Source organism: Macrotis lagotis, chromosome 6, assembly GCF_037893015.1.
Source record: "Macrotis lagotis isolate mMagLag1 chromosome 6, bilby.v1.9.chrom.fasta, whole genome shotgun sequence".
Taxonomy (NCBI): Eukaryota; Metazoa; Chordata; class Mammalia; order Peramelemorphia; family Peramelidae; genus Macrotis; species Macrotis lagotis.
Window position 1 is genome coordinate 89,623,249 of NC_133663.1, and position 14,645 is coordinate 89,637,893.

Genomic DNA, 14,645 nt, shown 5'->3' on the forward strand with positions numbered 1-14,645 from the left:
GCTGAGACCAGCTCTCTATACACTATTCCATCACCTCTTCTATTAAATGTTTTAAAAATCGAATCATAATTTTTATTTTATACCACCTATTTTGTCCAATATTTACTTCTTTCCTACCTTTCCAAGAAATTCAGCCTTTGTAGCAAAATGTAAGAAAGAGGAAAAAAATTGTTAATAAAACAAACATTGAAAATGCTGATGGGTGCAGTATTCTACTTATATTTCCCCTACTCAACAAAGTAGGGTGTGGTAGGAGTAATATTATCTAACAGTTCTCAGGTCATAAATTAGGCTTACTTTTTTTTAGAGAAAGATTTTATTTATTTTGAGTTTTACAATTTTCCCTCATTCTTGCTTCCCTCCCCCCCACCCTCCACAGAAGGCATTCTGTTAGTCTTTACATTGTTTCCATGGTATACATTGATCTAAGTTGAATGTGATGAGAGAGAAATCATATCCTTTAAGGAAGAAAAATAAAGTATGAGAGATAGAAAAATTACATAATAAGATAACAAGCTTTTTTCCTAAATGGTCTTTGTTCAAATTCCACAATTCTTTCTCTGGATCCACATAGTATTCTCCATCACAGATAGCCCAAAATTGTCCCTGGTTGTTGCACTGAAGGAATGAGCAAGTCCATCAAGATTGATCATCACCCCCATGTTGCTGTTAGGGTGTACAGTGTTCTTCTGGTTCTGCTCATCTCACTCAGCATCAATTCATGAAAATCCTTCCATGCTTCCCTGAGCTCCTGTCCTTTCTGGTTTCTAATAGAACAATAGTGTTCCATGACATACATATATCACAGTTTGTTAAGCCATTCCCCAATTGAAGGACATTCACTTAATTTCCAATTCTTTTTAGGCTTACTTTTCTTAAGATCTCACCCCCATGCAAGTTAGATTAGTCTTTCCTTAAAGGTATTAAAATTGTCCCTGAGATTTATACATGAGAGTGTAAAAGAGATAACCCATATGGTATCTAGAAACAAGTGGGGCTATTCCAGATTCATATGCTGTCTCTTTGTTGAATGTCCTTTAAGTAAATCTCTTTTTATGTCCAAAGAGTGCTTGATTTCATTTCAGTATCAAACCTGAATTACTATCCTGAGTCAGGCCTGTTCTATTAGGGAGTGGAAGTGCCCTCTAACTTCCTTTCTTTGGGGCTAAGCTTGACCATAATAATTTTGCAAAATACATTCTCAATAATTTTGCTATTTTTTTTTCCTTTTTCTTTAATTTCTTTTTTTTTGAGGCAATCAGGATTAAAGGCCTTGATCAGGATCACACAACTAATGTCAAGTGTCTAAGACCATGTTTGAATTCAGATCCCCCAACTTCAGGACCAGCGCTCTATCCACTGTACCACTTTTGTTGCCCATTATTCCATTGTTGCTGTCATTTTGTATACTGTTTTCCTTGTTCTTTTCAATTCATCTTGAATCAGATCATACAAGACTTCCAGAATAGAGTCAAGATAGCAAATGAAACTAAAATGATCCCGGAATTTTTCCCTAGCAAAAATAAATGAAGCCTCTGAATTGACATTCAAGCCACAGATCAAAGAAGTTTTCAACAATAGACATCTTAGAGAATCTTCAGTGAAGGTGTGTCTCTTAGGGGGGAAAAGGGAAGTAAAATCTAGGAGGCAGGAGAGAAGGAAAGCCACTGGGAGGCTTTTAGCCACAGTGAAGTCCACGTTCCAATAGTGTGACAACAGCAGTGGTCCTGGCAGCTAGAGATCAAGCCAGCAGGAAGGATCCCAACCCCAAACAAAATCTGAACCCTGGAATCACTGGAGCAAAAGACAGAACTGAGTTAAGAACAAACCACTGCTAAATCAGAACCTGGGCACAAAGAAGGAAATAAACCTCTGCTATTGCCTGGACTGAATAGGCAACACCTTGGCCAATGACAAGCCAGGGATCAGACCCCCAGCCCCAAGAACAAAAAAAAGCTTGGATCTATACTCCCTATACCCCAGGAGCAGAGTAAAACAACAAAGATGAGCAAAAAAACTTAAAGAGCACTTACTAAAGAAAACTACTTTGCAGATAAAGATGATAACAATGCCATGTCAGAAGAAATCAGTGAAAAATCACTCACCAAGGAAGTCTCAAAATAGTCTATGAATTGGTCTCATCCAAAACCTCATAGAAGAACTTAAAAAATAATTTGAAAACCAAAGAAGAAAGAAAGAAGAAAAATGGAAAAAAAAGAAATGAAAGTCATGCAGTTAAAATTATGAAAAATTAACCAGAGAATTCAACAGCTTTAAAAAGGAAAAACAAAAAGGTAATTGAAGAGAATTAACCCTAAAAATTAGAATTGAACAAATAGAAACCAATGAATGTATAAGACTATAAGATTCCATCAAACAGAATAAAAGAGTTGAAAACAATTGAAGAAAACTTAAAGTACCTTTTTAAGAAAAACAACCTGAAAAATAGAACCAGGAGAGATAATCTATGAATCACTGGACTACTAGAAAGCCTAGATTTGAAAAATAGAACCTAGAAAAATATCATGCAGGAAATTATAAAGGGAAACTGTTCAAATCTGCTAGAACAAGAAGACAATATAACCATTGAAAGATTGCACAGAGCCCCTCCAGAAAGAGACCCCCCCCCCCCAGGATACAACACCAAGGGCTGTTATAGCCAAATTCCAGCATTTTCAAATAAAGGATAAAATACTGCAAGCAGCAAAAAGGAAACCATTAAATACAAAGGAAATGCAATCAGACTCACACAGGATCTATCAGCCTCAATACCAAGGGACTGGAGGACTTGGAATACCATATATCAGAGGACAAAGGACCTGGGATTATAACCAAGAATTTACTACCCTGCAAAATTCAGGGAAAAGATGGATGTTCAACAAAAAAAGATAACTTCCAGAATTTACTAACACAAAGACTAGAACTGAACAGAGAATTCAATTGTCAAATATACAACTCAAGAGATTCATAGAAAGGTAAATGAAAAAGGGAAAGAAAAAACAAAACAAAACAAGTGTTAGTCAAAACCATCAAACTGTATACAATCCTAAAAGGGAAGATGTAACACTTCTAACTCTTGAGAATTTTACTTCTCTTGGGATAATTAAAGGGTCAATATAATTGAAGATATTGGATTTAGAGGATATGGGTATAGTGAGATCTTATCTCTCCATTGACAAGGTCCAAGCTGACATACTATGTTTGAGACAAAAAGCCCTGATGAAAAACAGGGGTGTTGACTCTAAATTTAAGTGTTTCATTATCCTTCAATTCATTTTAATTCTGTGGTGCTAAAAAAAGCTAAGCAATTTCTCTAATGAGGGCATCATAAACTGGGGGTTCTGAGTCGAGTCAGTGTCTCTCGTGACTTAACAATCATTTGAAAAGTTCTCAAGTGAGACTTTCAGAGTCTCCCAGTACTTAGAACCCTTAAGATTCTTAAAGTTAATTAAATCAGGGTTTGACTTAATCCTTACTACACTTAACAAGGCGTTAAGTATCTTGGGGAGGGGATAAAGTGTGAGAGAAAATAGGCTTGGGGAGAGGTACAAATAGTTCATGAAATGATTTAGCTTTGGATGATACTTGGGCCTATGAGTGTTATGGGTCTTTGGAGGGTCCTTAAAAAGGAAGCAAGGAAAACAATGATTATATTATGATGTAAATCAAGACTCTTGAAAAGCATACTTCTAATGAGACAGAAGAGGGGAAGTTACTTAGTGACTTTGAGGCTGCTTTTCAAACAATCAAGGAATCAATCAATCTGTGATGGCACTTTGATAAAACTTTGAGTTTATCAAACAATCAATTGATCACTTGATTAAGCTGTGATTGATGATATCTGATTAATAGTATCTGAGTGATAAATCACACCAGGTGAAGAGGCACAAAGATTTATAATTTTAGAGGGGGGGGAAGGGGGGTGAATGCTGAGTAAATTCTATTCAACTGATTTTGCCCAGAGAGGGAATAAGATATTCCAACTTGGGTTTAAAAACCTATCCCACCCTACAGGGAAGGGAAGGGCAGGGTAAGGGAAAGATAAAGAAAGAAGGGATTGATAAAAAGGAAGGCTAGGTGGCATAGTGGATAAAGCACCAGCCCTGGAGTCAGGAGCACCTGGGTTCAAATCCAGTCTCAGACACTTAATAATTACCTAGCTGTGTGGCCTTGGGCAAGCCACTTAACTCCATTTGCCTTGCAAAAAAAAAACCTAAAAAGGAAGGTGAAGGTATAAGTGAAAATGAACTAAAAATTAAATTTTAAAAGAAAAGTTAAAAGGGAAAGGGAGTAAAACTTTGGTGAGGAGGAATAAGAGGAAAGGGGAGGAAAAATTCAAAGAGGAAAGATCATGTGGAGGGAAATAGAGAATTAGTATTCTTAACTGAAAATGCAAATAGGATGAACTGTCCCAAAAAGTAGAAGAGGATAGCAGAATGGATTAAAAAGCAGAATCTTATAATATGTTATTTACAAGAAACACATTTAAAGTAGAGAGATACACACAAGATAAAAAGGTAAAAGGATGGAGGCAAATATACTATGCTTCAGCTGAAGTAAAAAAGTCAGGAGTAGTGATTCTGATCTCAGATAAAGCAAGAGCAAAAATTAATCTCATTAAAAGGGAAAAGGAAGGAAACTACATCTTCTTAAAATGTCCCATAGGTAATGGAGCTATATCATTATTAGACATGTATGTATCTAGTAGAATAGCACCCAGAATCTTAAAGGAAAAGTTGAGTGAATTACAAGGAAACATAGACAGAAAAAGTTTATTAGTGGGGGTCCTCAACCTCCCTCTCTCAGGACTAGATAAATCTTAACCACAAAATAAACAAGAAGGAAGTTAAGAAAGTGAATGAAATCTTAGAAAACTGAGATATGATAGATCTCTGCAGAAAACTTAATGGGCATAGAAAAGAATATACCATTTTCTCTGCAGAACATGGCACCCATACCAAATTGACCATGTACTAGGAAATAAAAACCTCTTAATCAAATGCAGAAAAACAGAAATAATAAATACATACTTTCCATCCATGATACAATTAAAAATATATATAATAAAGGGTCACAGAAAGTGAAACTAAAAACTAATTGGAAACTAAATAACAATTTTAAATAATGAGTGGATCAAATACCAAATCATAGAAATAATCAATAATTATATACAAAAAAATGATAATGATGAGAAATAATACCAAAATTTATGGGATGCAGTTTTGAGGGGGAAATTTATATCTTTAAATCCTTATAAGAATAAAATAGAGAAAGAGGAGATTAATGAATTGGGTATGCAACTGAAAAAGCTAGAAAAAAAAACAAATTAAAGCTCCCCAATTAAATACCAATTAGAAATTCTGAAAATCAAGGGAGAGATTAATAAAATAGAAAGCAAGAAAACCATTGACCTAATAAATAAAACTAAGAGTTGGTCTTATGAAAAAGTCAATAAAATTGATGAACTTTTGGTTAATCTGATTTAAAAAAAAAAAAGACAACCAAATTACCATTATTAAAAACAAAAAGGGTGAACTAACCATCAATGAGGAGAAAATTAAAGAGATAATTCAGAACTACTTTGCCCAGCTGCATGCCAATAAATTTGATAAACTTACAAAAATACAAACTGCCCAGAATAACAGAAGAGGAAATAACATACTTAACCCCATTTCAGAAAAAGAAATTGAAGAAACCATCAATAAGCTCCCTAAGAAAAAGTCTCCAGATTCAGATGGATTTACAAGTGAATTCTACCAAACATTTAAGAAACAATTAATTTCTATTCTACATAGACTATTTAAAAAATTAGGAGAATAAGGAGTTCTACCAAATGCCTTTTATGACACCAACAAAATATCAATACCTAAACCAGGAAGAACCAAAATAGACAAAGAAAATTATAGACCAATCTCCCTAATGAACATTGATGCAAAAATGTTAAATAAAATTTTAGCAATGAGATTACAGCAAGTTATTACTAGGATAGTACACCATGATCAGGTAAGATTTATACCAAGTAGGCAGGGATGGTTCAATATTAGGAAAACACTCAACATAATTGAACATATCAATAGTAAAACCAACAGGAATCATATGATTATCTCACCATGTGCTGAAAAAGCCTTTGATAAAATACAACATCCATTCCTATTAAAAACCACTGAAAAGTTTAGGAATAAATGGAATTTTCCTTAACATAAGTAGTATCTATCTAAAACCATTAACAAATATTATATGTAATGGGGATAAATTCATAGCATTTCCAATAAGATCAGGGGTGAAACAAGGATGCTCATTATCACCATTACTATTCAATATAGTTTTAGGAATGTTAGCTCTAGCAATAAGAGAAGAAAAAGAAATTGAAGGAATCAGAACTGGCAATGAAAAAGGAAAGCTTTTAGTCTTTGCAGATGATATGATGGTATACTTAGAGAACCCAAGTATATCATCTTAAAAACTCCTTGAAACAATTAACAAATTCAACTAAGTAACAGGATATAAAATAAACCCACATAAGTCATTAGCATTTCTATATATGAATGACAAAGCCTAAGAGCAAGAGATAGAAAGAAAAACTCCACTTAAAGTAACTGTAGAAAACATTAAATACTTGATAATCTCACAAGATAAACCCAGAAACTGTTTGAACACAATTATAAAAGCATTTCTCACCCAAATAAAGTCAGATCTAAATAATTGGAAAACTGTCAGTTGCTCATGGTTAGGTTGAGCTTATACAATGAAAATGACAATTCTACCCAAATTAAATTACTTATTCAGTGCCATACCAATCAAGCTACCAAATAATTATTTTACTAAGCTAGAAAAAAATATTAAGATTCATCAGGAGCAACAAATGTTCAAGAATAGCAAGGGAATTGATGAAAAAAAATGAAAAGAAAGGTAGCTCTACCAGATCTAAAACTATACTATAAAGCGACCAGTCAACAAAACTGCCAGGTACTAGTTAAGAAATAAAGTAATGGATAATGGATAATGGATTAGTGGATTAGGACAGGTTCAAAATAAAGAGTAGTAAATGACTACAGTAACCTACTGTTTCACAAATCCAAAGACATTAGCTTCTGGGATAAGAACTCACTATTTGACAAGAATTGCTGGGAAAACTGGAAATTAGTAAGGCAAAAACTAGGCATAGACCTACATAATCTCATACCCATACCAAGACAAGTTCAAAATGGGTTCAGAAAAAAAAATGGGTTCAGGATTGAGACATGAAGGGTGATAACATAGATAAATTAATAGACCAAGAATTATCTATCTGATATGTGGAAAAGGGACAAATTTATGACCAAACAAGAAATAGAATACATTATAAACTGCAAAATGAACACTTTTGACTGTTAAACTAAAAAGATTTTGCACCAATAAAATCAATGCTGCCAAAATTAGAAGGAAAGCAGAAAACTGGGGAACAATCTCCACAACTAGGAATTCTGATAAAAGTCTCATTTCTAAAATATATAGAGAACTGCATCAGATATATAGGTTGCAAGTAATTCCCCAATAGATAAATTGCCAAAGGATATGAATAGACAGTTTTCAAATGAAGAAATTGAAGCTATATATATATAATCATATGAAAAAATGCTCCAAACCATTATTAATGCAAATTAAAACCACTCTGAGGTATCATCTCACAACTATCAGATTGGCTAAGATAACAAAAAGGTGAAATGATCAATGTTGGAGAGGTTGTGGGAGGATTGGGACATTAATACATTGCTGGTGGAGCTGTGAACTGATCTAGCCATTCTGGAGAGTAATATGGAACTATGCCCAAAGAGCAATAAAAGTATTCATACCCTTTGATCCAGCAATTTCAATTCGAGGCCTAAACCCAGAAAAAATTGTAAAAATTGGGGAAAGTCCCACATGTTCCAAAATATTTATAGCAACTCTTTTTTTTTGTCATGGCAAAGAATTGGAAATTGAGGGGATACCCATCAATTGGGGAATGGCTAAACAAGTTATGGTACATGAATACTATGGAATACTATTGTTCTATAAGAAACCATAAATGGTTGGACTCTAGGGAAGCATGGAATGAATTCCAGGATCTGATGCTGAGCAAAGAAGGGAGCAGAACCAAGAGATCAATATACATATTAACAACAACATTGTAAGATGATTAACCCTGATGGAAGCAGCTCCTCTCAACAATTCAGAGAGCTAGGACAACCATTTTAGATCAGCTATGGACAAATGCTATCCCCATCCAGAGGAAGAAAAACAACAAAACAAAACAAAATCCTTTAGAATCTGAGGGTCACTATATTCACTTTTTTTAAAAAAATCTCTTATGTATTTTTCCCTTAATCCTAATTCTTCATACAGAAAAAGGCTGACTGTAAACATGTTTAACACAAATGTGTATGTACAATATTCACCTCATTATTTGCCATTGAGGGGAGGAGGATGGAAGGAAATTTTGTAACTTAGAAATATGCATAGCTATATGAATGAATGCTAAAAAAAAACTTCCATAGCATGTATTTGGAAAACATCAATAAAAAAAGGAATAAAAAAAGAATCAGATCATACATCTTCAATTCTTCTCTGCTTTCATGAAAGTTCTCATTTCTCATTCTTTTCCCAAATTTAAAAATCTAACTTCTATGTTTTTTTCTTGTTAAAGTGAATATAAATTATACAGAATATACAACTAGAAATCACCTGAGAATGCTAAGGCTCAGTTGTGGACTGTTCCTTTTCCTGAGGAAACTGCAGAAATTGGCAGTGTGGGAGCAGATTCGAATAGTTTTTCAAGTAGAGTCAGAATTAATGCTGCTATTGTTTACTAGGAAATTTGGGGGAACTGAAAACTCAGTACTTTGTGAGGCAATCTTTTCTATTTTGGGTTAGCGCTTCCTTACATATTTTCCAGTTAAAAGCCAGAATTCTCAGAAGTCCTATAGCTAACAACTGAGGAACACCAGCTGACCAAATGCTTTTACTCCAGTCTCATGAATATATTAAAACTTGGGATTAGCCCGTCTTTCCCATAAGTTTGTAGTAGGTAACATTTAGTAATTATTCTAAGTTACAAGAACCAGTGCTGAATAGTGGTTAGAAAACCAGCTTCAAAGTCAGAAAGCTTGGGGTTAATTTCCTTTTGTTGACACAGACCAGACTTTATGTCCCTTAACATCTTTTTAACTATTTCCCGGAGCAAGTCACATAATCTTTCAAGACCAGAGCTAGCTCTAAAAAAGTTACACAAATGGTTTGCATTTGTGGAGGAAATGCCCTTACCTGGGAGTCCTTTATATCAGTAAAAGCACATGTCAAGTCTCTCTGTCTCATTTGGTCCTTTCAGTAAAGCAGGTGATATTATCCCCATTTTACAAATGTGACAATAAGGTTCTCAAGAATTAAGTGCTCTACCTGTAACCATATAGCTAGTAATTGTTAGAGGCTGTGCTAGACTCTAGGTCTCAGATAACTCCAAGACGGGTGCTCTATTATACGTATAATACCATGACTCAAACATAACTGAACTATTCCCATCTGAGTCAACCACACATTCCTAACAATTCAGAGGATTTTAATAATTACATGAGATTATCTTTCCACCAAAAGAGAAAGTATAGCAACAATCAAATGGCACTGATGAACTGGAAAAGAGAAGATTGTCATTGCCTTGTATCTGAAAAGTTAAATTAGATATATATTGTTCCCCTTCAGAAAAAGGAACTCATGCCACTGGATGGTAGGTATAGGCAGGGAAGTTTTTTATTCACTAAAAAATAGAACTCTGATGATAAGAACTATCAAAAAATAGAATATGATGCATCACAAATTAATGAGGCTCTGATTAATAGAAGTTTTAACTTCAAATATAGGCTAGGTGATCATCTGTCATCACATTGTAAAGAAGATTCCTCATTGGTTAGACTTCTCTATATGTCCTCTGAGTTACTTTCTTGCTTGAGATTTTATCATTCTTTAAGAAAGAAAAATTCTCTTCTGATGGTGGAGGGGCATCAGGTGGCACCGGGAATATAACTTTTTTCCTCAGGGTAAAAGCAGGCTGGGGCATCTGTTTCAATTTTCCCTTCAAATCAGACTGTTGGCTCACATCTTCATTGACTGCCGTTAGGATGGATAAGATGTCTTCTTGTCTGTAGTCAGAAAGAGGAGGGGGGGAAACTTTAGTGAAGGGGAAAAAAAAGAGCACTTATGAGATTTTCCAAAGGAAAAGTCGCATATTGTAATGGAAAGAGTGATGAACCTTGAATCAGGAGAGATCTGGATTTCAGTGTTGACTGTAACACTTACTAGATGAGCCTGGGTAAGTCACTTCACTGAGACTCATGGTGTCTGAATCACAAAGTTATCATAAGCTCAAGTTAAATAATGTATGTTAAGTGCTTTCTAATCCTAGAGTATATACATGATTTGAATGTAATAGAACACTATTGTTCTATAAAAAATCATGAAGGATGGGACTTTGGAAAAGCCTGAAAAGATTTACATGAACTGATAATGAGCAGAACCAGAAAAACATTAAATACACTAACAAATTGAGTGATGATCAATTATGATGAAATTGTTCATTTCAGCAGTACAATAATCAAAGACAATTCTGAAAGACTTGTGATGGAAAATACCATCCATATCCAGAGAGGGAACTGTGGAGCTTAAAAGCATACCAAAGCTTATTATCTTCAATTTTTAAAAATTGTCTTATATATTATGGAGCTTTTTCTTCCTAATTTTTTTTTCTTCTGTTTGAATTAGATTCTTCTTTCACAACATGATTAATATGTATCTATGTTTAGCACAATTACATATGTAGAACCTGTATTTGATTGCTTTCTGTCAGGGGGAAGGAAGGGAGGGAGGAATAAAAATGTAAAATTCAAAACCTTGCAAAAAACGAATGGTGAAAACTACTGTTGCATGTTATTGGAAAAACAAATTTAAAAAATCTAGATTAAAAAGGAATATATATATATATATATGTCATCTCTTAATGACATGAAATATAGAACCAGGGTTCCATTCCCATCTATGACTCAGTCTGACTTTGTGACCCTTGCAAATTAATTAACTTCTCACTGCACCAAGCAATTCTACAGACTGTAAGATGTATTCTGCACTGGGAGAGAGAGAGTTGTATTGAGAGAAGTTTCTTCCCTCCTCAACAACTGTCTGTAAAGAAGCACCATTGGAACCACAAGTCTGGACCAGAAAATTATTAACAAACATGACTTCTACTTCAGTGAATATGTGGGCACCTAAAACCACCTGAATCACCATTTGTTCAGTTTTTTTTAAGGAGCTGAAGCTGGGAATGGGTGGAAGTGGAAGTAGATATTTTTAAACCAGATCTGTGATTTCAGAAATATAGGGAGTACCAAATGAAGAAACCCCTCTATTAAATTGCATAGCACCTTAAAGAGTATTACAAAGTTGTCTAGAGCTAAGATTGACCAACCATAACTGGAGGGCCATATTTGGCCCACTGCTTCTTTTTGTTCCATGTGAAAGCTTATTGGCCTACAAAGAGAGACAATAGGAAGACTGAGGCTAAGTGATCTGATAGGGTTACTTGGCTAATAGGTGTTAGGGACAGAACTTGAAACTCAAGTCTTTCTGACTCTGAAGTCAATTTTCTAACCATTACTGTATGCTAACTCATAATAATGTATTGTGCATAATTTTAACTTACATTATCCATTAATTCATCCAACAAATGGATTAAGTACCTATGTGAAGGTACTGTGCTGAGCTCCCAGGGGATACAAGAGTGAATCTGAAACCATCCTTACCCTTCAGGAATATATTTAGTGGGGATTAATAGGATATCATTATCATCATCATCATCATCATTTTTCTGCCAGGCACTGGACTATGTATTTTACAAATACTATCATAGCTGAACATCACAATGACTCTAGGAGGTCAATGCTATTATTATCCCCAATTTACAGATGAGGAAACTAAGATAGTGGTTAAGTGACTTGCCCAGGAAAAGGAGTTAAATTCAATAAGAAAAGTGCATAATGAATACTACGGGAGTGGAGAAGAAAATTATAGAGGGGACAGAGGAAGAGGAAGAGGGAAAATTTTTCTGGAGGAGGCAGAAGGATATGGCTTTGGTAAATTGATGGAGAGTAGGGGTGGAGAATAGAGCAGGAGAAAGGCTAATCAAAGGCATGCAAGTGGGAACACATGGAATATGGTTGAAGAACTGAGAGTTTTGCTGGAGTAAAAGGTTTTGGAGCTATGTGCAGGTAAGGATAATGGGGTCATTAACAGATAGTGGAAAGATAGTGGAACCATTAACAGAAATAGAAAAATTAAGGAAAGGAGAGAATTTGAACAGGGAAATGAGGAAGTCTTAGATATGTTATATCTGAGGGGATATTAGGAATTGTAATTTGGAACTGAGGCATGACTATATTCTTAGAACTATAAATATTGTTTAGAGAATCCTCTAAAAAGAGGCAGATAGTTGAAACCTAGCAAATGGATGAGCTATCCAAGGAAGAGATTACATAGAGAGGGGTACCAAGATGAGAGCCTTTGGGAAGAAAGAGGAGCCATGATAAAAATAAATAAATAAAATTAAAAGGAAGATTAATAATTTATCAATAATAAATAAAAAGGAAGATTAGACAGATGAGTGGGAGAACCAGGAGCAATTATAGACATATTAGGAAATATAAGGCAAGAGTGATTATTAAAAAGGAGCATATAGTCAACAGAAGCATGTGTTACAGAGAAATCAAGAAAGAAGAGGCCTAAGGGGGTGAAAAAATGATTGAATCTGGCTAATAGAAGGCCACTGGTAACCTCTGAAAGCACAATTATAGTAAAGTAGTCTAACAGATATCATATTCTTAGAGAACCACACAAGATAGGATTATCCCTATTTTATAGATTTGTAAAATGAAACACTAAAGGTTGTGACCAAGACCAATTAACTTGACAGGAACAGAATCCTGGTCTCCCAACTTCATATCATCCAGAGTTCTTTGTAGTGCCACAGCTGTCTCTATTGTGCCATGACTCAAATTTAGCTTTTTATAGGGATATTTATTAAGCCAAGGTTGCTTATTGTTCTGTTCCTGATTCACAGATATGAATAAATATTCTCATGTATGATTCTAAGTGAAAGCTGTACCTTCCATAAACTTTCTATCAATCATTCAAACAATAAGCATTAATTCATTGCCTACTTTATTGCCTGAAATTGTGTTGAGTGCCAAAACTATAAAGATCATATAAAATAATTACTGCCCACAAGGAGCATTTTATAAGGAAAATATAACACATATCAGGAAGTAGTAGTCAACAAAGAGTTCTTTGGTCTTGAACAAGGGGTCTTAATCTTTTTTTTTTTGCATCATGGATCTTTTTGGTAATCATAAAACCTATGGTTACACCCTCTCATAATAATGCTTTGTTGCCTACCTAAATTTCAATTAGAAGTACTCAATTTTTCCCCATCCATTTTCAGAAAAATTCTGATGAGTTCCTCAGCTAGTTGATCCCAGGAATTATGAGTAATAATAATAATAACAATATAATCCTTTAAGGTTTGCAAAGAGCTTGACAAATATTGTGTTAAATATTATACTCATCCTCATTTTATAGATAATAAATATAGATATATAATATAGATATTTGATGAGATAGAATTGCATTATATAAATATAGATAATATATAAGTAGATAGATAATATATAATATATAAATCTACATAAATATAGATATAAATAGATATAGATATAAATATAGATAATAAACTGAGGCTGGAAGACAACGAGTGACTTATCCAGTCACCATGGATAATAAATGTCAGATCAGAATTTGAACACAGGTCTAAAATTCTCTCCATTGTACCACCTACCTGCCTCTAGAGCTAGAGTTTCACCACACAACTATAGATTGTCACACTCTTTCCAGCAGCATTGGCTACTGGATTTTATCACTGATCTAATGGATGTTTATGTATTACCTATCATCTCTAGGGTTTACTCATTATTCTCAACCTGAAACAATAACTATTATCATCAAACAGCCCAGAGAGAATACCTTGGCACCATATGTTTCAGATGATGACAGAGGGCTTGAATATACCAGGAACCTTTCATTCTATGTCGAATTGCACAGCAGCCATCAACTGTGGCCATCCCAAGGAGGTAATCTGCTTCCTTCGGAATGCACCTTGGAGGGATAGTCTTGGGAGCAGGAGGTGAGATTTTGATATTCCTAGCATCTGCTTCAAGGTGTACACCTTCTTGTACAGCCATGCCTTGACAGGCTTGGAAGAAAAAGAGCTTGGGTTTGTTAATCAGTCCTGGGCATTGATGGGCCATGAAGTAAGATGTAAGCTCACAAATGGAGGTGCTTTTTTCATCCGTAGAGAACACAGAACCAGACTCGCCATGTGTGAGGACACAGCACACAAAACAATCACTCTCTTGGTGCTCTGGGTTAATTCTACACAAGTGCAGAATCTCTTCCATTTCTTCCTTTGTTGTATTGGAATGAATTGTCACAGTAAATCCAAGCCACTCGAAAACACTCTTCAGTTCATCTGTTAAAAGGTGTTTAGCAAAATTCCAGAATGAATTCCCCCTGAATCATTAAATTTTCACTCT

At 34.6% G+C, this 14,645-nt stretch overlaps 1 protein-coding gene across 3 annotated transcripts in view; it reads right to left on the reverse strand.

Moving 5' to 3' along the window:
• Positions 1-6,999: 6,999 nt before the first annotated feature.
• Positions 7,000-14,645, reverse strand: part of LOC141491077 (caspase-10-like) — a 38,962-nt gene continuing 31,316 nt past the window's right edge. For all 3 annotated transcript variants that reach the window (XM_074191660.1, XM_074191659.1, XM_074191658.1), the window contains 2 exons: positions 14,077-14,581; positions 7,000-10,151 (listed from right to left, as the gene is read on the reverse strand). In XM_074191660.1, the coding sequence (XP_074047761.1) occupies positions 9,920-10,151; positions 14,077-14,581 (737 nt within the window). In that variant the 3' untranslated portion in view covers positions 7,000-9,919. The remainder of the gene's footprint in view (positions 10,152-14,076; positions 14,582-14,645) is intronic.